Source organism: Vulpes vulpes, chromosome 13, assembly GCF_048418805.1.
Source record: "Vulpes vulpes isolate BD-2025 chromosome 13, VulVul3, whole genome shotgun sequence".
In the NCBI taxonomy this organism is placed as follows: Eukaryota; Metazoa; Chordata; class Mammalia; order Carnivora; family Canidae; genus Vulpes; species Vulpes vulpes.
In genome coordinates this window covers 96,284,323-96,311,850 of record NC_132792.1, presented here as the reverse complement: position 1 = coordinate 96,311,850, position 27,528 = coordinate 96,284,323, and the positions used below count along the sequence as shown (strand labels likewise).

General features: G+C 37.7%; 1 protein-coding gene across 10 annotated transcripts in view; it reads left to right on the top strand.

Annotated features, from left to right (window-relative positions):
* Positions 1–27,528, top strand: part of OSBPL1A (oxysterol binding protein like 1A) — a 243,936-nt gene that overhangs the window by 49,987 nt on the left and 166,421 nt on the right. For 8 of the 10 annotated variants that reach the window (XM_072735104.1, XM_026006517.2, XM_072735109.1 and 5 more), the window contains one exon: positions 24,021–24,132. The exons of the other annotated variants lie outside the window; for them this stretch is intronic. In XM_072735104.1, coding sequence (XP_072591205.1) covers positions 24,021–24,132 — 112 coding nt within the window. The remainder of the gene's footprint in view (positions 1–24,020; positions 24,133–27,528) is intronic. 10 annotated transcript variants of the gene reach the window in all.

The following is a 27,528-nucleotide window of genomic DNA, read 5'->3' as shown; positions in this document are numbered from 1 at the left end:
TGGTAATGATAGTCCCTATTTCATTTGTTTTTGCTAATTGGTGTAATCTTTTTGTCTTGGTTAGTTTGGCTAAAGATTTATCAATTTTGTTGATCTTTTTCAAGAACTGACATTATTTTGATATTTTTTGTTCTGTTTATTTCATTTCTGTTCTTATTTCTCTTTTTTGGCTTTTAATTTCCTATTTTTTTTCCCTTAAAGTGAAAGCTTATTGACTTGAGTTCTTTGTTCATTTCTAGTACACATATTTAAAGCTATAAATTTTCATTTTAGCTGTATACAATACATTTTTGACTTGTGTTTTTATTCTCATTTAAGATATTTTCTGACATTTTCGTCCCTTCTTCTTTGACCCAAAGGTTATTTAGAAGTATGTCTGCCACATATTTGGAGATTTCCCCCAAATTTCTTTCCATTATTGATTCCTAATTTTCCTTATGATCAGATAACATACTTTGAATTATTTATTGAAGAACATGAAATTCTTTTAAAATTTATTAGGGGAGCACCTGGGTGGCTCTGTCAGTTAAGTATCTGACTCATGATTTCAGCTCAGGTCTTGATCTCAGGGTTGTGAGTTCAAGTTCCCTGTTTGGCTCCATATTGGGCATGGAGCCTACTTAAAAAAATAATAAAATTTATTAGGAACTTGTGGTATAGCATTTGATCTGGGAGAGTGTTTTTTGATTGCTTGAAAAGAATATATATTCTGTTTTGCGGGTGGAGCATTCTATAAATATCCATTGGCTTAGTTGATAGAGTTGTTCAAATCATTTATCCTTAACTGATTTTCTATTTGTTTTATGAAATATTGAGAGTGTTCTTTGAAGTATAACTATAATTCTGGAATTGTGTAGTTTCAATTCTGTCAGTTTTGGTTTCATGAATCTTGGAGCCCTATTAGGTCCATATCCATTTGTAATGGAGTTATATGGAATATATGGCAATATATCTTCCTCATGTATTGACCTTTTTTATCACTACAATGTTTTTGCCTTCAGTAATGTTTCTTGTCATATAGTTATTTTCTACCTGGTTAATATAGCTAGTCTAGCTGCCTTATGGTTACTGGTTACATTTTATTTCAGGTGTACAACTCAGTGATTTGATAGGGTTATATGTTATGCTATGTTCACCACAAGTGTAGCTGTCATCTGTCTCATTACATCACTATTACAGTATCATTGACTATATTCCTTATGCTCTGCTTTTGTTTCATTGACTTACTCATTCTGTAACTGGAGGTATGTATCTTCCTCTTCTCTTCATCCATTTTACCCACTTCCCAACCCCCTCTCCCTCTGGCAGCCATCAGTTCTCTGCATTTATAGTTCTGATTCTGCTTTTTGTTTGTTCATTCTTTTTAGACTCCTTTTATGAGTGTGGTCATAGCATATTTGTCTTTTTCAGTCTGACTTATTTCACTTAGCATAATACTCTTTAGGTCCACCCATGTTGTTTCAAATAGTACAGTTGCCTCCTTTTTATGGCTGTATAATATTCCTGTGTGTGTGTGTGTGTGTGTGTGATCTTCTTTATCCATTCTTCTTTTTTATATCCATTCTTCTATTGACGGACACTTAGGTTGGTTCCATGTCCTGACTATTGTAAAGAATGCTGCAGCAAACAGGGACACATTTTTCGAGTTAGTATTTTCATTTTCCCTGGGTAAATGCTCAGTAGTGGAATTATTGGATCATATAGTATTTTTATTTTTAATTTTTTGAGAAACCTCCTACTGTTTTCCACAGTGGCTGTACCTATTTACATTCCTACCGTCAATGAGTGCATGGGGGTTGCCAACACTTGTTTCCTGTCTTTTTGATTTTAGCCAGTCTGACCAGTGTGAGGTGATATTTCATTCTGGTTTTGATTTGCGTTTCTGTAATAAGTGAAGTTGAGCATCTTTTCAGTGTCTGCAGACCACCTGTTCAGTTGTGTGTTTTTATCTAGTCTGACAGTTTCTGCCTTTTGATTTAGTGTTGGGTCTATTTACAATTTTAATAATTTTTGGTTTACATCTTCGATTTTGTATTTGTTTTCTATGTGTCAGGTTTTTGTTCTTGTTCCTCCTAGACTGCCTTCTTTTCTGTTACACAAATATTCTTTAGTGTAAAATTTTAGTTCCTCTAGATATTAAACTTTCTGATCATGTTTATCACAGCAACTTCACATTCTTTATCTGCTAAATACAACATCTATAACCACAGACAGTCCATTTCTGTTATCTGCATTTCTCTTATTATGAGTTTCTTGTTTCTTTGCATGTCTCACAAGTTTTTATTGAAAACTGGATCTTTTATTTATTTATTTATTTATTTATTTATTTATTTATTTATTTATTTATGTTTTATTTATGATAGTCAAAGAGAGAGAGAGAGGCAGAGACACAGGCAGAGGGAGAAGCAGGCTCCATGCACTGAGAGCCCGATGTGGGATTTGATCTCGGGTCTCCAGGATCGCGCCCTGGGCCAAAGGCAGGCGCCCAACCGCTGCGCCACCCAGGGATCCCCTGGATTTTTTAAAAAAGATTTTATTTGATAGAGAGTGCATGCACAAGCGGTGGGGGGAGGGTGGCAGGCAGAGGGAGAGAGAGAAGCAGGAAGCCTGATACAGGGCTTGAACCCAAGACTCTGGGATCATGACCTGAGCCAAAGGGAGATGCTTAACTGACTGAGCCACCCAGGTACCCTAAAAACTGGACATTTTTTAAAAAAAATTTTATTTATTCATGTATTATAGTCACAGAGAGAGAGAGAGAGAGGCAGAGATACAGGCAGAGGGAGAAGCAGGCTCCACGCACCGGGAGCCTGGTGTGGGATTCGATCCCGGGTCTCCAGGATCGCGCCCTGGGCCAAAGGCAGGTGCTAAACCACTGCGCCACCCAGGGATCCCCTGGACATTTTTTATAATGCATTTTAGCAACTCTGAATTCTGACTTGTCCACCTTCAGGTTATTTTTTTCCTTTTTTTATTAATTTGTCTGCTCTTCATCTGTGAAATCTGGGATAAACCAGGCCTGCTGATAGCTCTTCTTTTTTTTTTTTTTAAAAAAAAAATTGTTTTAATGTTTTAAAATGATTTCTGTTATGGACTGAATGTGTTCCCTTAAAATTCATATATTGTAATCCTGTCCTCCCCAGTGTGATGCAATTAGGAGATAAAAAGTAGGTGAGGGATGGGAATAGCCTGTACCTTCAAGGCTAAAGATGCCTGATAAGCTCACCTGACATTCTAGTTCCATTGACTATGCCTCTCAATTTGTTGTCTTTATTGAATACCCAGCACCGTGAAATGATTAATTTTGTTCAGTTTTAAGTCATTTTTTAAAGATTTTATTTTTATTCATATGAGAGAGAGAGAGAGAGAGAGAGAGGCAGAGACACAGGCAGAGGGAGAACCAGTCTCCATGCAGGGAGCCCAATGTGGGACTCGATCCTGGGACTCCAGGATCACGCCCTGGGCCAAAGGGGGGGCGCTAAACCACTGAGCCACCCAGGGATCCCCCAGTTTTGTTCAGTTTTATACTCATTTTTCAAGATGACAGTTGTCTGAACTCTTCACACCACCATAGCCAAAAATTGTTTTACCTCTTTTTCTTGATTTTTTTCGATTATTTGAATGATCTCGTAAATGATAGTTTTATTTGATTACTGTCCATAGTTTAATATGCCTAAAGATTATTTAAAATCCTATATTAAACTTTATATGCATTTGTCACAAGTCAATAACTTGATTATATCATTTCATACTTTTTATTATGAGTAGATTTAACTAATTTTTGTGTGAATTACCATGAATGAACCTTGTGAGTATGTGCTTAATAAGCATATTTGAATTAGTACATTTTACACTATTACAGTCTATATGCTCATGTGTTGATACTTGTGAACCAGATATGCAGTCTTGCTAAAGCTGAGAAAAATGTACTTTTTACAATAAAAAATAAAAATAGTTGGTAAATTGCTATACTTTATGGGATTTTAAAAATGAGCTTCAGATAGTGTAATTTGCCTGATCCATACATGAACTACTTGCTTGTATCTTCACAGCCTGCACTACTCCATTTTTCTTCTGTGTAAGCAAATTCTTGGGGTTGACTTGGATCATGAGATGGCATTCTTGACAGTGCAGCTCAGATGCTGTCTCTTTAAATACAACTTTCTGCAGCTGGGAGAAAACTACTTTTCCAGATTTCCTGAGCATATTACATCATTTTCATCTTCTACCCTATAGTTATTGTGTATATCTCTTTACTACTAGATTGCATTCATCTTGGTTTCAAAGAATTAACACACATCAAGTTTTAGTATCTTTGATAAGCACAGCACAGGTCTTTCTGCCTATCTCCACGTACCTACCTCAGATCGGCTCATTCATCTGTATTTGGTTCTTCACGTATTTGCCCGTTTCTGCTGTATTCTTGAACTTCAAACAGGAGATTCTGCTATAAATTGGGCCTTAGTTTGATTTGAACATTAGCATATATATCATATTATCTCTTGTGTTAGAAAATTTAGCTGAAGCTAAATGGGTACCTCACACAGGAAACTTGAAAAATTTATGTGCTTAATGTTTAAGCATGATTGAATTTTGCAGAAAGTTTAATTTTCTAATTGTGCTCATGAAAGGAACCCAATTATCTTCTGATGTGATCCTTTACTATGAATATAATTTATAATTTAAAACCTGTTATGGTAGTGAGATTCAGTGATTTAATAACTAGAATGAGTTGAAAAGGGATTTGGTTTGTTATTAAAGTATTTTACATTCGTGTCCTTCAAAATGTATAAAATCTCCCTGAATTTCATGAAGGACCTTCGGGCTCTTCTTGGTAATTACTGACCCCTAGTGTTATCTAATCAAAATGTACCATAATTCTCAGATATACTCAGCATTTGTTCTTTGGTTTTTCAAATGCAGTTAGAGTGCTGAAGTTTTTATATTTTTTATGATAATTATAAAATAGGGATACAATTGGTACGGTAAATAATTGGATTGTTGTACTAACCTTTGTGTTGATTGACTATTTTCCAACAGCGCTAAGAATACATTTAAAATGAATGCTTCCTCTGTTGTGTGTGTCAAGAATTGTGTGTCTGTCACCTGGCATATAGAAGATACATATAATCCTGAGGTTCCTATAAGCTTCTCTATCTTGTTCCCTAACTTACCATCTCTCATGCTTAGGCATTAAATGCCTACTCTGTATCAGGCACTGCACAAATGACCTGATAGGTCTTGTTTCATTTAAAAGGAAATGACAACAGTGAAATGTAGGCACAAACATTTCCATTTCTTGTAGTTTGGGCTTCCCAGGAATCCAGCTGAGTTGGAAATTAGTGTGCAACAGGTTAATTGGAATACTGTGGGATCACATGTGTGTTGGGGGTGGCGTAGCAGAACTGTGCAGAGGCTGAAGTCAAGCAGTGGTGCACTCACCAGGGTTGCCTCAGCCAGGTGAGGGGAGCTCTGCAAGAGAGGTGACCCATCAAAGCTGTCCCAGTTTGAAGTAAGAGAGCTCAGCCCTTAGTGATGGTCAGTCAGTAGGTATTGGCTGCCGTGGGAAGGGACATGACCTTGTGCGAGGCAGCTCTTCTTAGCTGAGTGGATACCTGGAGTAACTAAAGGTAGTGGCTGCCTCCTGGGCACTCCTAGCATCTAGGGTATTAAGTCGTCTATTTCTCAGGGTGGGGCTGGGTGTTGTAGCACAGCTTCGATCATAGCTCACCCTTTATTCTGCTCAGATTTGCTTCTTCATAAGCTTCCAGGTACCCCTTCAGGGTTCCAGTGGGCCATTCCCAGCTAGAAGGAACTTAGAGGAGGAAGGATAGTGAGACTATAGCGTTGCTGCAGTTAACCTTTGGGCCACAACTGAATCCTTTTCTCCCTTCTCTGCTGTCTCTTCTAGATATACCCTTCCCTTGACTAGCACATCTGGTCTTCGTGGCTTATCCAGTGCTGTGACTCAGGTCCTCATCACTGGAGATCTGAGCAGGTCATGCCCTTCCTAAGTGTGGAGTTGCCACACTTGTTCATTATTGTCAAAACTAGACCTGGGAGGGGCACCTGGGTGACTCAGTGGTTGAGTGTATACCTTTGGCTCAGGTCGTGGTCCCAGGATCCTGGGATCAAGTCCCGCATCAGGCTCCCCACAGGGAGCCTGCTTCTCCCTCTGCTTGTATCTCTACCTCTCTGTCTCTCATGAATAAATAACTAAAATCTTAAGAAAAAAACCAGACCAGGGAATACCAAGAGCTACCTAAGTGTATCATCTGCATGCCAAACATACTCCTCCATTTCCCCATTGTATATAGTCCTCCTTTCTTATGTTCAAGTTCAGTTACCTCTGCTAAAATGATGACTACTCCTGCCTCTCCTTTGTTACAGGAGGTGAGTGTTCAGGCACCCTTTCTCATCTTCTGGCATGTGAATCAGAGCATTATCCTCAGGTGTGGATTATGCTGCCCCCAGAACCTGAAGAAGCCAATGAGGCATTGTGCTTCCTTCTCTGTTTTGAGAAGTGCAAGATGGTATAATTTGTTTTTTACTTTGGAGACACTGTCCTGGCATTACCCAGACCACTGAACCCTTAAAAACAATATGGCATTGTCCCTGAATTCTTCCTAAGATTTATTTCCCACTCCCTGGAGCATTATATCTTAGCAAGGCTTTCAACATTCTAGTCTCTTCTTGTTCATCTGGTTTTATTATATGTCATTGGTAAGGTAGACCACTGTGATGGTCTGTAGGATGAACAAATGACTCTGAGGCAAAACTGTAAATGTGTACTTTGTCTATGAGAATATAAAGTGGTTTTGATCATTTTTTCCTACCCGGAAAAGAGTACATAATGTCAAATTAGTTGCTATACCATGTCCTTAGGTAATATTAACTTGCTTGGAAAAGATAGCATGCTTTGCAGAGTGGCTATAATTGGGGCTATTTGAATTTATGGAAATCCTTGGTCTTCCTCCATATTCCATCTGGTTTTTGCAGTGTTAGACTGATGAATTAAATGGAAATAGTCTAAGAACCATCACCCCTACATTCTGAGGTTTTTTTGTTTGTTTGTAGGCTCCATGCCCAGTGTGGAGTCCAGTATGGGACTTGAACTCACAACGCTGAGATTAAGACCTGAGCTGTGATCAAGAGTTGCACTTAACTGACTGAGCCATCCAGATGCCCCTGCATTCTGAGGTTTTCAAGGATGGCACTGATCCAACCCATATAAGATATTAGTTTTAATTTATCTGGGCCAGGGGGCAAAGGAGGACAATTTTAGAGCCCTCCTTCTGGCCCTTAGACACCCAGGAATCCACACGAAACTGCCAACAACTAAGTGTGTCTGTTCCAATTGTGTATTCACGGACCGGGGAAGTGATTTCTGGATGTGATTGTGGACCTGCATGTACCATGAGCCAGACCTGAGCTAAGGTCTCATTTATTACCTTGTCCTCATGTATGCCCCCTTTCTCAAAGAGGGGCCGGATGGCACTTGGGGGTCTCTCAGCATCATTGTCAACTTGGACATTAGACCTAACAGTTCCTGAAATGTTTGGATATTCCCCTTTCCCCGGTGTAGCTACTTGGGTTTCATTAGTCCCTTTGGGAATAGTCTAGGAAAATAATGGCTTTGTACGTTTGATTTGGTGTTGCAAAATCTTTCCTTCCAGAATCTGGTCTCTCCTTTAATAGTTTTCAGTCCAAAATTGATTCAGGTCCAGAAACCGGACAAGGTGTCATGACTTCTTCAGAGACTGTCTTCAGCTTCTAACCATTCATCATTGACTTTTTTGACAATACAAATTGAGTTTTTAACTTGGATGATTCCTAGCAGCATAGCCAAAGCAGTGGCCCCTTATAAGTGTCAAAATGCCAGATATGCCTTTGCAGACAGAAGATTTTAAATAAGTAGACTTGCTAGACTGAACATAGTACATAAGATCATATTTTTTATTTTTGCCATATTTTTTTATTATTTGTTGTGCCAGATTTTTTATTTTTGTGCCTGGAAGGGCCTAGAGGATACATCATTCACCAAAGCAGGAAGAAATGACTGGTGAATAAGGCACCAACATCATTAAGACCCTTATTAAGGTTTGTCTTCTAAAGTCTAGGGCTTCCAGGAAATGACACTGCAGCCCTGATTCACCAATAGCAGTGGGGTATGCAGGGGATGTGTATCATAGGACCCTGAAATAGTAGAGGCTTGGAGATGGCACCGCCACATCAGAAGCCAGGTGGATGCAATTACAGTAAGTACTGTAGCAAGTTCAGCAGGGTAAGATCGGGAGGACTGGCCTGCAGAGAGTTACAGAAATGACTAACAAAATGGCATTCCTGAGGTCAAGTCACATGGGCATATGACAGCAGATACTACTTCTGTCATCTATTATTTTTTTTGTTTTGTTTTTTTATACTCTTGCTGGATTGAGAAGGTATCATGTCTTACCAATTCTTCAGTAGCTTATTACACATTCTTTAGACTTGGTATCACCCCACAGCCACTGGGTGCTTAGTTCTGTTTCTTCTTTTTTCAGACCCATTCCTCTCCCTCTCTTCAGTTTTTCCTCTTAGGTCAGTAGGGGTTAGCCAAATACTGTCTTCAAGTTTACTGATCTTTCTTGGCCAGTGTGCTCCCTGATGTCTACTGATGTCATTGAAGCATTCTTTGTTTCTGTTACTAATGATTTTTATTTGTAGCATTTTCCTCTCTTAATAGTTTCCACTTCAGTTGAAATTCTCTCATTATGTATGTAGTCCACCTTTTCAACTAGACCTTTTAATGTAATAATCATAGTTACTTTAAATTCTGTGTCTGATCATTTCAGCATTTTGGTCATTTCTGTGTCATCCTGTTGATTGCTTTGTCTCTTGACAATGGATCGTTTTTTTTGTTTTGTGTGTGTGTCTGGTAATTTTTATTGGAATGTTAAACTGTGTGTAAGCTAGTAGAGACAGGTAAGTATTTTGGGCTTGGAAATGGGCATACGTCTTAGTGTGGGAGGTTGGATCAGTCTAGTCTGGAGCACATCTGAACTTGTGTTTTGTTGTTGCCATGGTTACCTTCTGTGTACCAATGGCTTCAGATTTCTATTTCCAAATTTGGTATTGCCTCCGCGTGCATGTTGTAGGCTGATTTTTCTGGAGAGTTTTTTTTTTTTTTTCCCTTGATGTTCCTACTTCACCCTAATAAGCTTGAGGCCTTCCTAGCATGCCTTGTCCCTCAGAGAGCATTTCTCTCCATGGCTGTTGCCTCTCCCTCATTAATTGAGTACTCTTGCTTGTTCTCAGTACTTGGTAGTCTTGGGGTGAGAGGAGGGGACAGAGTGAGTTGCAATTGTCCTGGTCGAGCCTATACATCTTAGGCCTTTTGTCCCTGTGTAAGGGACAGGAGTTTCTTAGATAGTTCTTTATCAGTGATCCTGCTCCTCCAGTAATAGGAGACCTTTAATGTATGGATCCTTGATTGTTTCCTGTCTCTCTCCTTGGTTGAAAGGTCTTCACTGTGCCTTGTGGATGAAAGATTTGCTGCCTTTTCACAGCAGTGATATTTTTCAAGGAATAACATAAGGCAGAAAGGCTTGCCTCAGGCTTTATAAGCCTTCTCTGCCGCAGTGGTAGCTCCCTCCTCTGTGCCTGCATCATCAAGGGTAAGGCTTTCTCTGATCACCTGCCGGAATCCCCATCCCCTGCCCCCCCCCCCTTTTTTTAAGCACCAGGTGGAGGCCCATGGAGAAGAGTCTGCAGGTGGATAGGAGTTTCCCTTATACCTGTGGTTCGTAGAGGTTCTATATCCTTATGTTAGTGTTTCAGCAGGTAGCAGTTCGTTAAAATTTGCAGCCCAGTTCCTTTATCTGCTTGTTTGGCAGCCCCTGTCTTACTCTCATACCTACCATGGGTGAGCAAGTGCTTACTTGAGGGCAGTTTCCTTAGAATTTCAGACTATAGGCATATCTCAAAGATATTGCAGGTTTGTTGCCAGATAACTTCAATAAAGCAAATATTAAAACAGTTAAGTCAAATGAACTTTTTCGTATCCTAGTGCATATAAAATTTATATTTATACTATAGTCTATTTAGTGTGCAGAAGCATTAGGTCTAATAAAACAATGTATATACCATAATTAAAAATTCTGTATTGCTAAAAAAGGCTGTCATCTGAGCTTTTAGTGACTCATAATCTCTTTGCTGGGGGAGGATCCCACCTCCATGCTGATGGTGATTGATGAAGATTGGAATAGCTTTGGCAGTTTGTTTGAATAGGAGAAAATGAAATTTGCCACATAGATTAATTCTTCCTTTCACAGACCATTTCTCTGTGCATGTGATGCTGTTTGATAGCATTTTACCCACAGTAGAACTTCTTTCAAAATCTTCTCAAACTCTGCCATCAGCTAAGTTTATGTAGTGTTTTAGATCATTTGTTGTCACTTCAGTCTTCATAGCATCTTCCCTGGGAGTAGATTCTATCTCAAGAAACTGCTTTCTTTGCTCATTCATAAGAAGAAACTCCTCATCTTTGAAATTTCTATCATGAAATTGCAGCAGTGCAGTCTCCCTTCTGATTCTAGTTCTTTTGCTGTTTCTGCCACAACTGCAGGGACTTCCTCCAGTCTGAAACCCCTTGAAGTCACCCATGAGGTTGGAATCAACTTCTTCCAAACTCCTATTAATGTTGATAGTATTTTGGCTGGTGCTTTTGAATCTCAAATGCTCTAAATGGCATCTAGAGCGGTGATTCCTTTCCAGAAGGTTTTCAATTTACTTTGTTCAGATCCATCAGAGGAATGAATCACTGTGGTAGCTAGGGCCTTAAGAAATGTATTTTTTTTAGTCCTAAGACTTAAAGTTGAAATTACTCCTTGATCTATGGGCTCAATAGATGTTATGTTAGCAGGCATGAAAACAATCTTAATTTTGTTGTACATCCCCATCAAAGCTCTTGGGTAACCAGGTGCATTGTTAATAGGCAGTAGTATTTTGGGAAGAATCTTTTTTCCTGAGCAGTAGGTCTCAACAGTGGACTTAAAATATTTAGTCAGCCATTTGTAAAATAATATTCTGTCATCTAGGCTTTGTTGTTTTGTTTGTAGAGCAAATATCAAAACAGAGATTTAGCGTAATTCCTAAGGGCCCTAGGATTTTCAGAGTGGTCAATGACGGCTTCAGCTTAAGTCACCAGCTGCATTAGCCCCTAACAAGAGAGCCAGCCTGTCCTCTGGAGCTTTGAAGCCAGGCATTGACTTCTTTCTACCTGTGAAAGTCTAGATGGCATCTTCTTCCAAAACAAGGCTGTTTCATCTAGGTTAGAAATCAGTTGTTTAGTATAACCACTCATTAGTGACCTTAGCTAGAGCTTCTGGAACACTGGCTGCAGCTTCTCTGTCAGCTCTTGCTGCTCCACCTTGTACTATGATGTCATGGAGACGGCTTCTTTCCTTAAACCTCATGAACTCCCCTCTGCCAGCTTCAGACTTTTCTCCTGTAGCTTCCTCACCTCTCTCAGCCTTCATAGAATTGAAGAGAGCCAGGGCCTTGCTCTGGATTAGGCTTCAGTTTAAGGGATGTTGTGGCTGATTTGATCATCTGTTTAGACCACTCAGACTTGTCTCTGTCTCAGCAATAAGGCTGTTTCATTTTCTGTTACTGTATGTTCATTGAAGTAACACTCTTAATTTCCTTCAAGAACTTTTCCTTTGTACTAACTGTTGGCTGTTTGGCCCAAGAGCCTAACTTTCAGACTATCCAAGCTGTGGACATGTCTTCCTCATTAAGTTTAATTATTTCTGACCTTTGATTTAAAGAGAGAGGTGCGTGACTCTTTCACTTGAGTGAACCTTTAAGGGTCATTGTAGAGTTACTAACTTCAGTATTGTCTAACTTTAATATTGTGTCTCAGGGACTAGGGAGGAGGCCCCAGGAGGAAGAGATGGGGAGTGGTTGATCCCTGGAGCCATCAAAATACACATAACATTTATTGATAAGTTTGCTGTCTTCCGTGGGCATGGTTCATGGTATCCCAAAACAATAACAATAGTAATGTTAAAGATTAGTGATCACAGATCATTATAACAAATATAATAATAGTGAAGAGGTTTGGGCGCCTGGGTGGCTCAGTGGTTGAGCGTCTGCCTTTGGCTCAGGTCATGATCCCGGGGTCGTGGGATTGAGTCCTGCATCAGGTTCCCTGCAGGGAGCCTCCTTCTCTGCCTCATGCTCTGTGTTTTTCTCATGACTAAATAAAATCTTAAAAAAAATAGTGAAAAGTTTTTGAAATAATGTGAGAATTAGCAAAATGTGACACAGAAACATGAAGTAATCTAATGCTGTTGGAAAAATGGTTCTGATGGACTTGTTGGAGGCAGGGTTGCTGTGAACCTTCAACTTGTGTGAAAAAACACCAAAAAATAAGATCTGCAGTTGGTTGTCATGCCATCTTAGTTGCCTGGGTTCAGGCAAAGTAATCATTTTGTAGATGATCTGTCTTTTCCTCTTTTTTAAAAATTTTATTTAAAGGAGGGTGATGCACTTTCCAGCTTTCTAAATTCCAGGTGGAATGTGCAGGTCCCAGTTAATTTATGAAACAGTCTTTTCTTGTGGCAACTTCAGAGACTGTGATACCTAAGTGTTAAGTCGATCGTGTGTCTGTGCCTTACATGTAGCAGTTAATGTTTAGCATGTCTTAGCAGTCTTTAAGGGGCACTTGGGAAGCCAGTCAGTTACGCATCCCACTCTTAGTTTTGTCTCAGGTCATCATCTCAGGGTTGTGGGATCGAGCCCCATGTTGGGCTCTGTGCTCAGCATGGAGTTTGCTTGAGATTCTTTCTCTCTCTCTCTTCAGTCAGTCAATCAATCAATCAATCAATCTTCTTTCTTAAAAAGGCAAAAAAACAAAAAAAACTTTAAGATTTTACTTTGTGTGTGGCCTCTTAAAAAAAAATCTACATGTGGCTGTGCATGTGTATTTCTATTCAGTTTTATCTTTTTGGAATTCCAGGTTACCTTATAGATAAAAGACCTTCATGATTAATTTTGTACTAATTTTTTGATTTTTTTTTCACCTATATTCTCTTAGTTATTTACCCCACCCCTGTTTTTTGAAAGTGATTGTCAAATCCACTGTCTAGTCTTTCTATTGAATATTTAATTTGTTAATTTTAAAGAATATTTTTCTCTGAATATTCTTTTTTGTAGTCTTTATTTCTTAACAAGGAAATAATCTCATTTTCTGAGGATATTATGGGTTTTTTAAAGGTTTTCTCCATTTTTGTCTCAAGTTTTTTGTTTTTTTTTTTCCTCTGTCTCAGTCCTTTGTACGCTGATCAGATCTCAAATCTCAAGTTGTAATGGGCTATCGATTCATGTTTAAGAGTGACATTTCTCAAAACTTGTAGAGGTTCAGTAAGTATGAGTAAGACTTGCTCACTTGTGGGCTTCATTGTAGGTTGAAGTTGGTTGAACTTGTATAGTAGATTGGTATGTCTTTGTACCTTTTTCATGATTTCATGTAACTGTATAACACGTACAGACCTTTGTGCTTCAGATTTCCCATCTTTGTTTTTAATTTTTCTTGAAGATTTTATTTATTTAAGAGAGAGAGTGTGTGTGCCAGAGAGCACAAGCAGGGAGAACAGCAGAAGGAGAGGGAGAAGCAGAGAGCCTAATGTGGGACTCGACCCTGGGACCATGACCTGAGCTGAAGGCAGATGCTTAACTGACTGAGCTACCCAGGCGCCCCAGATTTCCCATCTTTGAAAAGAGGTGTTATAATAGTATCTATCTCCTAGGATTTTTGTGAAAATTTATATGAGTTAATAAAAGTAAAACTTTTAGAACAGTGTCTGTTACATAATTACATAGTAAATGTTAATTGAATATTGGGTATCATTATATCTTTCATTTATTTAGAAATAATTGTCTTTTTAAATATCAAATCTAGCCTTAAATTTGCTCTTATTATGATCCTAGGAAGTCATGCATCATTTTTCAGATGTACCTCTGTTGATGTTTTTTAGTAAAAATTTGGATTTTGAGGAATACTTTACTTGCCTAAGTTTGGGAAATTGTTTCCATGTGTATGGATATTGGATAATTAAAACTTACCCTTTTAAGTCCCTAGTTTTTAAAAAGTAGAACTTTTTTTAAAAAAATTGAGGTATAACTGGAGTGCCTGGCTAATTCAATCAGTGGAACATGCGACTCTTAATCTTGGGGTTGTGAGTTCAAGTCCTATGTTGGGTGTAGAGATTACTTAAAATCTTTTTTAAAAAATGAGGTATAATTGATTTGTAACATACTAATTTCAGATGTACAACATAAGGTTCATTATATAAGGTTCATTATGTATTGCATAATCACAATAAGTATATAGTTAACATCTGTCACCATACAGTTACATTTTTTTTTCTTGTAAGAACTTTTAAGGTCTTTTAGCAACTTTCACATATTCAGTACAGTATTAACTATTAGCCACCGTGCTGTACTTTACATCCCAATTACATATTTACTTTATAACTGGAAATTTTGTACCTTTTGATCACCTTTGCTCATTTTGCCCATCCCCTATCCCCTGAATTGGGCAGTCATTAGTCTGTTCTATGAGTTTCATTTTGTTTTTAGATTTCTATAAGTAACATAAAGTATTTGTTTTTTTTCTGTGACTTACTCCCTTAGCATAATGCCCTTGTGTTCCATCCATGTTTTTGCAAATGGCAACATCGCTTTCTTTTTAATGGCTGGATATTATTCCATTTTATGTATATACTACAATTCCTTTATCCATCCATCCATTGATGGACATTTAGGTTGTTTCCGTATCTTGGCTATTGTAAATAATGCTGCAGTGAATGTAGGTATGCTGATTTTTTTTTTTTTTTGGTTAGTATTTTTGTTTTCTACAGAAATACCCAGAATAAATATCCAGAAGTGCAATTGCCTGATCATATGGTAGTTCTATTTTTAATTTTTTGAGGAACTTCCATACTATTTTCCTTAGCTGTACCAGTTCACATTCCCACCAACAGTGCACACAAATTCCCTTTTTTCCCTCTACATCGTCACCAACACTTGTTATTTTGGTAACTATAATTCTCAGAGGTGTGAGGTGATCTCATTGTGGTTCTGATTTATATTCACTGATGATTAGTGATAAACATCCTTTTTGTGTATGTCAACCATCTGTATGTCTTCTTTCAAAAAATGTCTCTTTAAATTCTCTACTCATCTTTTTTTTTTCTTTTTTTTTTTTTAGATTTTTATTTTTGGATTGAGAGTTCCAGTAGGGGGAGGGGCAAAGGGAGAGAATCTTAAGCAGACTCCATGCTGAGCATGGAACTCGATATGGGGCTTGATCCCACGACCCTGAGATCATGACCTGAACTGAAACCAGGAGTCAGATGCCTATCCAGGCACCCCCTCTCTGCTCATCTTTTTATTTTTTTAATTTTTTTTATTTATTTATGATAGTCACAGAGAGAGAGAGAGAGAGAGAGAGAGAGAGGCAGAGACATAGGCAGAGGGAGAAGCAGGCTCCATGCACCCGGAGCCGGATGTGGGATTCGATCCCGGGTCTCCAGGATCGCGCCCTGGGCCAAAGGCAGGCGCCAAACCGCTGCGCCACCCAGGGATCCCTGCTCATCTTTTAATTGGATTGTTTTTCTACTATTGAGTTGTAGGAACTCTTTGGATATTAACTTATCAGATACATAATTTGCAGATATTTTTTTCCCATTCAGTAGGTTCCCTTTTCATTTTGTGGATGGTTTATTTTGCTGTGCAGAAGCTTTTCTTTTTTTTTTAACTTTTCATTTTTAATTTTTTACTTTTGGGGTCAAATCTAAAAAATCACTGCCAAGACATGTTAGGGAGATTACCACCTATGTTTCCTTCTAGGAGTTTAATGGTTTCTGGGTGGGAGCTAGTTTTTGTGTATAGTGTGATATGGTGGTCCAGTTTCATTCTTTTGCATGTGACCAGTTTTCCCAGCACCATTTATTGAAGAGACTGTCCTTTCCCCATTGTGTGTTCTTGGCTCCTTTGTTATAAATTGGCCATACATGCATGGCATATTTTTTGATAGCTATATTTGAAATATTATAACACATCTCCCTGCTTTCTCTAATACAGTGTATCCACATAATGAAGCCCCTCTCCCCATAAAATATTCTGCTATTTTCCTTAGAATTATATTGAAGTTACAGCTCATTATTGAAGTAGGTTTCTTGAACTCCTGAATTCTAAGAGTTCAATGAGCATAATTTATGGAAGTTATTTCTTTTTTCTAACTTTGAAACATGAAACCTATGTTGAGATTGCTTTACAAGACGTAAAATTTTCATGTGGAATTTCTGTTAAAAGTAGACTTTTTTTTAAAGGGAGGGGGTGGGAGGGACAGAGGGGGAAGGAAAGAGAATTCCAAGCAGGCTTTATGCCCAGTGCAGAGCCAGAGATGGGGTCCAATCTTAGAACTGTGAGATCATGACCTGAGCTGAAATCAAGAGTTGGACACTTAAACGACCAAGCCACTCAGGCGCCCCTGAAGTTAGATTAGTTTTACAGGAAGAAAAAAAGCTTTAGCAATCAACATGGGAATGGTCATAGCATCATTATTCATAGTAGCCCAAAGGTGGATACAGACTAAATATTTGTTAAATCTTTAAGGGATACATAGAATGTGGTATACCCATATGGTTGGAGTCTTACTCAGCAGCAGGAAGGAATAGAGTACTGATACATGCTGCAGCACTAAGGAACCTTGGAAATGTGCTGAGTGAAAGAAGCCAGACACAAAAGGCTGCTACATATTGAATAATTCTGTTTGTAGAAATACTCTGAACAGGCAAATCTATAGAAGCAGAAGGTAGGTTAGTGGTTGCCAGAGGTTTAGGGAAAAGAGGTTTGGGGAGTGGTTAATGGGTAAGATTTCTTTCTGGGGTGATAAAATATTCTGAAATGAGCTAGTGATGATGGTACACAACTCTGTGTTTACTAAAAGCCACAGAATTGTGCACTTTAAAAGGGTGAAATTTATAGTATGTGAATTGTGTCCTAAAGCTGTTACTAAAAAAACAGCCTGGGTATGGAAGTTTTTCAAGTGTTTCATCTGAGTTAGGTGAGTTGTCTGATAAGCGCATAATAATGGTGCAGTGAGGGACTTCTCGGTGCCTCAGTGGTTGAGCCTCTGCCTGTGGCTTAGGTCATGATCATGGGGTCCTAGGATTGAGTCCTGCATTGGGTTCCTGGCAGGGAGCCTGCTTCTCCTTCTGCCTATGTCTCTGCCTCTCTGTGTGTCCCATGAAAGAATAAAAACAATCTTTAAAAAAGAAAAATGGTACAGTGAGGGAATGACAGTTTGCAGAGCAGAGTGGATTAGGGCAGTTTAGGGGCGTGGTTCACAGTTACGTTAATTTTGTTTTGCTCTAACCTTTATACTAGTAGACCTAACATACAATGTGGTGCCTATTTTTTTTTTTTTAAAGAAGGAAAAAGACAGGGTATCAGGCTCAAAGTAAATACTCCTCTTCTTAGTGGGTAAATGCTACTTGAGGCAGGGTTGGAAGGGTACCTTCTCTGAGCAAGATGCATGTTTTAGTTCTGAATTTTAAAGAATATTATTAAAATGTATCTACTTTTCCTTTTTCAACTTCCTTAGCCCTTGATTATTTTGATTCTTTATAGTCTTTGTCCTGGCTCTCCTCATGAACAGATAGTTTTCTTAAAGGTCATCAATGGTTTACTATTTTGAAGGCTTTCTGTTTTCAGTTTTTCTGTACCTATATTCTAACAAAGGTGATCACTTATCTGGGAGATCAAAGTGGATGTTGTACGGCCTCTGAGGAGGAAGTGGATGTTGTACGGTCTTGTTGCATATCTGGCTACTTTTATTGTTCCTGTCTTTTTTCCTTTATCCTTCATTATGGGTATTCCTCTGACTTTTTTTTTCTTTTAAACCATCCTTCCCTTTTCCCTTGAAACTTTCCCCATAACAAAACCCATGTACTTTTATAGCTTCATTATTTTCCCTGGGAGATTATGTAGAAATTTGTGTTTTGACCTCCTACTTCTCTCCAGGCATCAACATCCTCTGTTCTGCTGCATGGTGGGCACACTTACCTGCCCTCAGGTTATCTTGAAATTTCATGTTTCTAAAGTGATACTCTTCTTCCTCTACATATGCTCCTTATACAGTATTTGAGTTGGTCATTGAAATACATTTTACTTTAAATCCTCCTTTTTGCTGTTTCCACTGGAGAACAAATTCCCTACTTTTTACCTGGACTTTCTGTGTCCCTGATTTTCTAATCTCTCCAATTTTCTAATTTTGTAGTTAGAATTTAATTCTACCCTGTGCAGGGATTCCCAGTCAGTATCCTAATGTCAGCTCTGATTTGGGGATCCCTTTGCTATTCATTATCTAAGTTGGTTTCCTTCTTGTGGAGGGTCTTGCATAATGGTGAGAGCTTCAGCATGGTAAGTGAATAACAAGAGTGTGGAGAGCCATGGAAGGCTCAGAAGAGAACCACATCTTCAGCCAATGGAAGGCGTGCCTCTGAGGAGGAAGTGGATGGAGCCAGACTTCCATAGAGCACCACTGACTACGCAGGACTGGATTAGGAATTCCAGATCCTGGGAGATGAAGAGAAAGATGACAACTCATTGTTTACCATCTGGACAAAGTGGTTAAGAAGTCAGGATGGTCTTTAATTTTGGCATAGAGAAGCATAGTTAGGCTTACTTTTTTTCCTGAACATAAGAATAATGATCCTGCAACAGACTCTTAAAATTAAAAAACCTCTTCTACTCAAAAAGGCATTAAAAATGAGCACCGACCTAGCCATTGGGGTGTTTCATTGATGTCCCTGGATTAGAAATTCGGCCACTGGTCTCTTAAAATGCCTTCTATTTTCTAATTCTGTTTCAGGGAATAACAGCCTTTTCTAACATCATTTTTGCCTGAAAGCTTGTATTCCTTACCTGAGGGCTTCTGAAAAGACAGGTTGCTGGGCCCTGTCCTCAGCATTTCTGATTCATTGGGTCTGAGATGGGGCCTGAGAATTTACATTTCTGCAGATTTCATGGTTGATGTTAATACTGCAGGTCTAGGGAAGTAGACTCTGAGAACTTTTGCTCTAAGTCTTCTCATACAGTGATCCGACGATCTTTCTAACTTGAGGTCTGATGTCATTCCTCTGAAACCTTTCAAGCATATCCTTTTACCATTCAGAGAACCTGAGCTCTCTAAAATTATATGTAACAACTCTTCACGCTCTACATTGCCCTGTTGCTTCTGTACCCTTTTTCCATGTTATTGAAGTATATTCTTTTTCCCTAATGGTATTTCTCTGTACCTTTGCTCATACCATTCACTCTCCCTTTGGGGATTTATATCATTCAAGCTCCCCATTAGTTTTTATAGTCTTCCTGAAGATCATATCAGGATAATTGAACTCTGTGCAGTTGCAAAAATGGCATAAGACAATTAGATGAGGTATTAAATAGGATGAGAGATAACCTTGCTTAACTTAAATGTGCCATGTGCTACCAGTTTTGAGTAATTCTAATAATTTTTTAAGCAACTTTGAGATTTTATACACTATACAGTTGACCCATCTAAAGTACACAATTCAGTGATTTGGATATGTTGACAGTCTTCTACAACCATCACCACAATCCATTTTAGAACATTGTCATCACCCCAAAAAGAAACCACGTAATCCTGTAACTCTGTTACCCCTCCCACTTACCCCAGGATATTACTAATCTGTCTATCTCTATGAATTTGCCTATTCTGGACATTTCGTATAAATGGAATCATAGGATACATGGTCTTCTGTGACTGGCTTCTTTTACTTTGTGTAATATTGTCAAGATTCATGATATGGCATATATTAATACTTCATTGTTTTTTCTTGACAAAGAATATGCCATTGTATGGACATTTGACCCACTCATCAGTTGATGGACATTTGGATGGTTTCCACTTTTCAGATACTATGAATAATGCTGCTCTGAACATTTATGTGTAAGATCTTGTAGTTCATTTCATTTCTCTTGGATATATACCTAGTAGTGGAATTGCTGCATCATATAGAATCTCTATGCTTAGTATTTTGCAGAACTGTCAAATTTTTTTCCAAAGCATCTGCACCATTTTACATTCCCACTAGCATTGTGTGAAGGTTCCAGTTTCTTCACATCCTCACCAACACTTGTTATCATCAGCCTTCTTAATTTTAGACATTATAATAGTTACCAATTATTATCTCATTTGGTTTTTATTTGTATTTCTGTAATGCAAATGTTGTGCATCTTTTTGTATGCTTATTGGCCATTCTTTAGAGAATGTCCATTGAAGTCCTTTGCCCATTTATTTAAAATACTTTTTTAAATTTGAAGACTTAAATTTTATAGAGCAGCTTCATGTTGATATCAAAATTCAGAGGAAGATAGAGATTTCTTACATGTGCTCTATCCCTACACATGCACAGCCTCCCCCATTATCAGCATCCTCCACCAGAATGCGACCACCAGTCGCAGCTGATGAACCTGCATTTGTTACAGCCGATGAACCTGTGTTAACACAACTGCCCATAGTCCATAGTTTACCTTAGGTTCAATCCTGTTTGAATTAGGACAAATATATAATATGCATGTATCATTATACATTTTACAGAGTATTTCCACTGCCTCTGTGCTCTTCTTACTTATTCTTCTCCTTATCCTAGCCTCTGGCAACTACTGATCTTTTTTTATTAATGTCTCTAGTTTTGCCTTTTCCAGAATGTCTTCTAGTTGGAATCATATAGTATGCAGCCTTTTCATATTCCTTGCACATTTTTTAATCAGATTAGGTTTTTTTGTTGAGTTTTAGCAGTCCTTTATATATCCTGGATATACATTTATCAGATATATGATTTGCAAATATTTTCTTCTATTCTCTGGATTACCTTTTCACTCTCTTGGTGTATACCTTTTGAGGTACAAGGTTTTAAATTTTAATATAGTCCAGTTTCTTTCTTTTTCTTTTTTTTTTGCCTGTGCTTTTGGTAGCATAGCCAGAAAAAAAAATCATTATAGAATCCAATGTCTTGAAACTTTCTTGCTGTTTTCTTTTAGGATGTTTATTGTTTTAGATCTTAAATTTAGGTCTTGGTCCATTTTGCTTTAATTTTTGTATATGGGGTAAGGTACAAATCTGATTCCTTTCTTTTCTTTCTTTTTTTTTTTTTTTTTTTGCTTGGTGGATATCCAGTTTTCCCAGCACCATTTGTTGGAATTTTTCCTTTAGAATGGTCTTGGCACCCTTATTGAAAATCATTTTACCATATATGTGAGAGTTTATTTCTGGACACTCTTATCATGTTCCATTGGTTTATGTGTCTTTATGCCATTACCACAGTTTTGATTACTATAGCTTTGAGGTAAGTTTTGAAATTAGGCAGTGTGAGATCTCCATCTTATCTACCCCCCCCCCCCCCCCCCCCGCCAAGTACTGATTGGCTTTTCAGGGTCCCTTGAGATTCCATAGGAATTGAAAGGTATTGCAATGAATTTATTATAGATTGTTTTGGGTGGTTTGCACATCTTAATATAAATTTTAAATCTTACTACCTGTGTGTACTAGCTGCCTTGCATTTATGCTGTTTTTAATTCCCTTCAGCCAGGTCTTAAAGGTTTAGGGTCCAAGTCTTTTTGCCTTCATGGTTGAGTTTATTGCTAAGCATTTTATTTCTTTTGATGCCACTGTAAATGGCATTGTTTTTCTTAGTTTTCCAATTATTCATTTTATGTTTGCCTATTTTTAAATTGGATTGTCTTTTTATTGAGTTGTAAAAGTGGTTTATTCTGGGTACAAGTCCTCTATCTGATATATGATTTATAAATATTTTCTATCACTCTGTAGGTTGTTTTACATTCTTTTCTAGTACAAAACACTTACCCCAAAATGCTACCCTTAAGATGATAGGAAATGCTAAGATTTTATTAGAATTCATTTTATTAAAATATTAGACAATCATTTTTCTATTTTTAAATGTAATATATTTTATAGAATAGTAGTTAGCTGTATTATAATAATGTACTATATAGACAACTACATAAATACTATATCCTGGAAAATACATGATATATTAGAAAATGGGGGTATCACACAAGCAACTGTCATATAAGCAAAATTATATTTAAAAAAACAGCTCCAAGGGGATCCCTGGATGGCTCGGTGGTTTAGCGCCTGCCTTTGGCCCAGGGCGTGATCCTGGAGTCCTGGGATCGAGTCCCGTGTTGGGCTCCCGGCATGGGGCCTGCTTCTCCCTCTGCCTGTGTCTCTGCCTCTCTCTCTCTCTCTCTCTCTCTCTCTGTCATGAATAAATAAATAATTTTTTTTTTTTTTTTAAACAGCTTCAGGGGAGCCTGGGTGGCTCTGTCAGGATCTGAATCTTGGTTTGTCTCAAGCCATGATTTCTCATGGGTTGTGAGATTGAGCTCCACATCGGGCTCCAGAGTCCATGGGGGAGTCTGCTTGAAGATTTTCTCCTTCTGCCCCTCCCTCAACTCACGCTTTCTCTCTCTCTCTCTCTCAAATGAATAAATATTTTTTAAAAAAGTCTCAAACTTATGCATAAGAAAAATGATTACAAAGAAATACACCAAAATGTTTATAGTGGTTATGTAGTGACTAGGATGATGAGTATTTTGTTTTCTACTTATTTTGTGCTTTTTAGATGTATTCAAGCATTTCTTAGTACAAAAAATTTATGAAAAGAATATAGGAAATTTTTTTAACCAAAAGGAAAAATGTAACTCATGGATAAACATAACATGTAATGATACAGGATATCACTCTGTATATATCAGTGCACAATCAGCCTGACCATTAGAATAGCACTGTTTCATGTTGCCCTCATGTAGAATGAAAGAGGACATGTTGCCACCTTCTCTCTCTGTGGGTGCTATACATTCCAGTAACATTAAACATCAAATCTCTAATATGCTTCTGCAAATTTGCATTGTTCTGCATTTCTCCTGCCCTGTTGTATAAATGAACTGTACCAGTGGTACTGGACTTACATATGTTACCAATTAGTTTGAAATTCCTAAAAGCAGTTAACTGCTTAGAGTAAATGTGAATGATGGTTTGTTGTTGAATACTTTTTTAGGAGATTGTTTGCTTCATTACAAGCCATTCCTTTGGTGGTGTATCCTATCAGTCTATATCAATCACATTAGAAGATGATGTTCTGTGTCTTATACACGTCAATTAAAAACCTAGGTCTGTGGGGCAGTTTTTTTTTCCCGACAGGGGTTATATGAATAATGTTAAATGAATGTGTTACCTGCTATAATTTTAACAATAGCTTTGTTAACTTATACATTTAGTTTAACCACATGAATCAATTTGGTAGAACAATCAGATGATTACTTAAAAAATCAGTTATAGAAGTTTGTGTCAATTGTGGATTGGCAATTGTTTAGGCAAGCTTCAGTTATTACAGTTAGTTGAACTGTAATACCGTTGATTCTTGAATAACACAGGTGAAGGGGCACTGAGCCCCGCACAGTTGAGAATTTACATGTAACTTTGACTCTCCCAAAACTTAACTACTAAGAGCCTGCTGTTGACCGGAAGACTGATAACACACACAATTAATCAACACATATTTTGTATGTTACATGTGTTACATACTCTATTCTTAGAGTAAAGGAAGCTAGAGAAAAGACAGTACTAAGAAAATACTAAGGAGAAAATACATTTACAGTAGTGTGTTGTATTTATTTAGAAAATGTGCATCTGAGTGGACCTGCACTATTCAATTGTGTGTTATGCAAGGATGGGCTGCAGTGAGCTTCTTGTAGTTAGTGTAATCCCTTACTGTATACATAATTGATGTGCTACATGGATTCCTGTGGTACTGGTGGTGATTATAGAAGCTTAGCAGTAATTAGTAATTAAGAAAAGGGATATCATACAATAAAGTTAGTTTAATAGCTAAAAACAGTTTCTCTGCTTTTTTTTTTAGGAATTGGTAATGCTTCTTTTAGAATATAATGCAGATGCTACTGTTGTTAATGGGAGTGGACAGACAGCAAAAGAAGTCACTTATGACAAAGAAATCAGAAACATGCTTGAAGGTAAACATTATGGATCTTAATATAAAAGCATTTACTTTAGCAATTGGCAAGGTAAAAAATGTATGTAGATAGCTTCTGGGATACCCAAATAGATGACATTGAGCTTATGCTCTAATGATAAGGTACTCTTTGGAGTCTTTGATTAGCCACAAAATTAGGAGTTTCCTCACACCCTCAAACTAAAACATTTTTAAAACTTGCCATTATGTTGTATGATCAAACCTTTAACAAAATAAAGCGTAGAAAAGGAGAAACCTGAGAAGGAATATGGCTAGTGAGCTGCAGAAGCCTCATAATGAAGGAATACAGAAGTGCAGGCTAGAGAAGCTGCAGGAGGTGCAGCTAGCAGGGAAGACCATCTGGCTGGCTCCATTGTCCTGAGGATGTCACTGTAGGACAGCAGCCAACAGTAATTTCTTGATGGATCAGCATCATTGTTAGGAACTTCAGGTATTAAATTGTGTTAAAGAAGATAGGAGTCTGCAATAACTTGGAACAGTTTTTCTAAGAACAAAACAAACATTATGATGCTTATGTTGGGAGACTCATGTGTTAGGCCGTCCTCTGAATGGCCACGACTTTGCTATAATTACTATTATTATTTATTTTTTTTTGGTAGTATTTCTATGCTAGAGAAGAGATTTCTTAATTTCTACTTTATAATAGAAAGCACATATCTTGTGTTTTTTTGCTTTGTAATTCGGAGAAAGGCAAGTTAATTTTGTATTTAAAGGGTATTTCTTAATTAGTATTTTTTAGCTATGTAAAAACCAGCATCTTTTTACTGCTTTCCAGTTGTTCCTGAAAACTAAAATGTTCTCTTGTTTTCCAGTTCAAATAATGTCTGCTTGTTCAGAATCCTTAGTTCACTGTCTTAACTCACTCTTGCTTTTGTAATAAAACCCTTCCATTTAAAATGAACAAGCATATCAACATAAAACATCTTCTGTAAGGTTCTATATTATGTGATTTGGGGGAGATTGCACATATTAAATGTGATCCCTGCCCTTTAGTATTTGTGATCTGAGAGGACGAGGTCCTGTTTTTGACTGTGTCCTGTCATCTTATTATTTTTTTAAGTAATCTCTGTATTCAACATAGGGCTTAAATTCATGACCTTGAGATTAAGAATTGCATGTTCAACCCACTGAGCCAGCCAAGTGCCCCTGTCGTGTTAATTGTAACAAGACGAGAACCTGGAACTGAGGTTCTCCTATCAGAGTGGAATGTTAGTTTAGCCTGACAAGTTGCCATTTGATGGGGGCCAATCATAAAGACCTGTTTTACTGCCTCCCCAAATCCAGAACTGATAAGGACAAGGGCCTAGTTGACTTATGGACATTATGATTTGTCAGCTAATAAGGTGCTGCCAGCCTGGGAAATGGAAGTAGAAACTTAATTGATTCTGCTCTGATGAGATCACATTAGCCAGACAGAATTTGTGCATATAGCCTCAAATGGGCCAGACTTCAGGGAGTGCATCTAACTTCGAAGACTATAAGTAGAACAGAAACCACATGGTAGGATAATACATTAGAGATAGGAAATAGTCACAACCAAATCATACTTAAGTATATAAAGAACTGTTACAAAAAAAAAAAAAAAAAAAGAACTGTTACATTGTGGTCTTATTTGTGCCAGACCAGAGCCAGGTTGACTAAGTTGGTGGAGTGCCAGGAGTTATCTTTCGGTCCTGTGCATGTAATAATGGCTTGGGTTGCATTTCAAGGTATAGTGAGTTCGCATGATTGGAGTTACTTGGACAAGGGTAGATAACTACTTGTCAGGCACTAAAGAGGAATACCTTCTTCTACATACCAAATATTTGTCTTTCATTTTATTTTGAAAAGTTTCTAACCTATGGGAAAGTTTCAAGAATAGGACATGAACATGTCCTCTATTTAGATTCACCAGTCACATCCTTTTATATGTTATTTAATGTTATTTATTAATTTTAGTTTTTTTGCAGGTTTGTAATTTACAGTCACTAATTCTTTAGCTCTAAATATTTCAATGTGTATCCTTTAAGAACAAGGATATCTTCTTATATAATCACACTAAAATGATCAATTTCAGAAAATACTAATATAATACATATAATTTATATTCAGATTTTTGTCAGTTGCCCAAATGTTCTTTGTAGAATTTCCCCTTCAATCCATAATCCAATCCAGAATCTCATTGTGTTGTCACATTACTTTAGTGCCCTTTATCTAGAATAATTCCTTAGCTTTTGTCTGTCATGATCTTGACCATTTTGAAGAAGGTGGATTGTAGAATTATTTGTAGATCTTTGTTTTTGTTTTTGTTTCGTTTTGTTTTGTTTTTGTTTTTTTTTTTTTTGCTTTTCATATAATTAGATTCAGGATACGGGTTTATGGCAGGAATGGAGAGGTTGTATCTTTCACCAGTGCATCACAGTAGGAGAATACATGATGTCATTTTGTTCTGTTACTGGTAATGTTATTTCTGATAACTCAGTGGTCCACAGTAAAGGTACTGCCCCTCCTTTATAAGTAATATTCTGTGGGGAGAAAATATAAATTTCCTGTTTACCAATAATCTTTTTATTTTTTTGACCAATCTTTTGATCAGTCATTTTAACATTCATAATTTCTGCCTTAAATCATTTATTACTATGGAGATTGCAAAATGGTGATTGCCTGTTGTTAATGAAGTACGTTTGCTAGGTTCTTGCCTGCATTTCAAGTATATTAAATGTATATGCACAGGTTAGGATTTGGGTGCCTTCCTCTGAGGTGGAGAGGGAGTCTGGGTGTGGAAATAAAAACGTGAGAATAGGAGATGATGGTACATTGGGAATGTTAGTCATTTCTTAAAGCTAAATTAGTTCCAGTTATTGCTGTGTTTAAGATTGCAATCACAGTGTTGTCCCACTCACTTGGTTCCCCAACCAGTGTTTTTGTCCATGACTTGACTTCAGCTAGGAAAACCTGAGAAATCTTTTATAGTTTTACTCCCTTGAAGCCTTTGCACAGGATTTTGTGACATGTTTTAAGTGAGATGACTGAGCCTTTTTATAAGATTGCTGCTTTTTTTTTTTTATAAGCCAGAACAGAATAAAAACCTATCAAAAAGAGACCTTATTGCATATTCCAGCCTCTTAAATTGGATTGCCAGTTGCTCTCTTTCCCTGTAAGTGTAATTTAAGAAGCACAGTAGTGATGAGAGCATGGTCTCTAGAAACAGCCTGCCCAGGTTCAAATCCCAGCTCCTCCATTTCCAGCTGTATGACCTTGGTTTAATTCCTTAACTTCGGACACCTGGGTAGCTTCAGTTGTGATCCTGGAGTCCTGGGATTGAGTTGCATGGGTCTCCCCACAGGGAGCCTGCTTCTCTCTAGGTTTCTGCCTCTCTCTGTGTGTCTCTCATGAA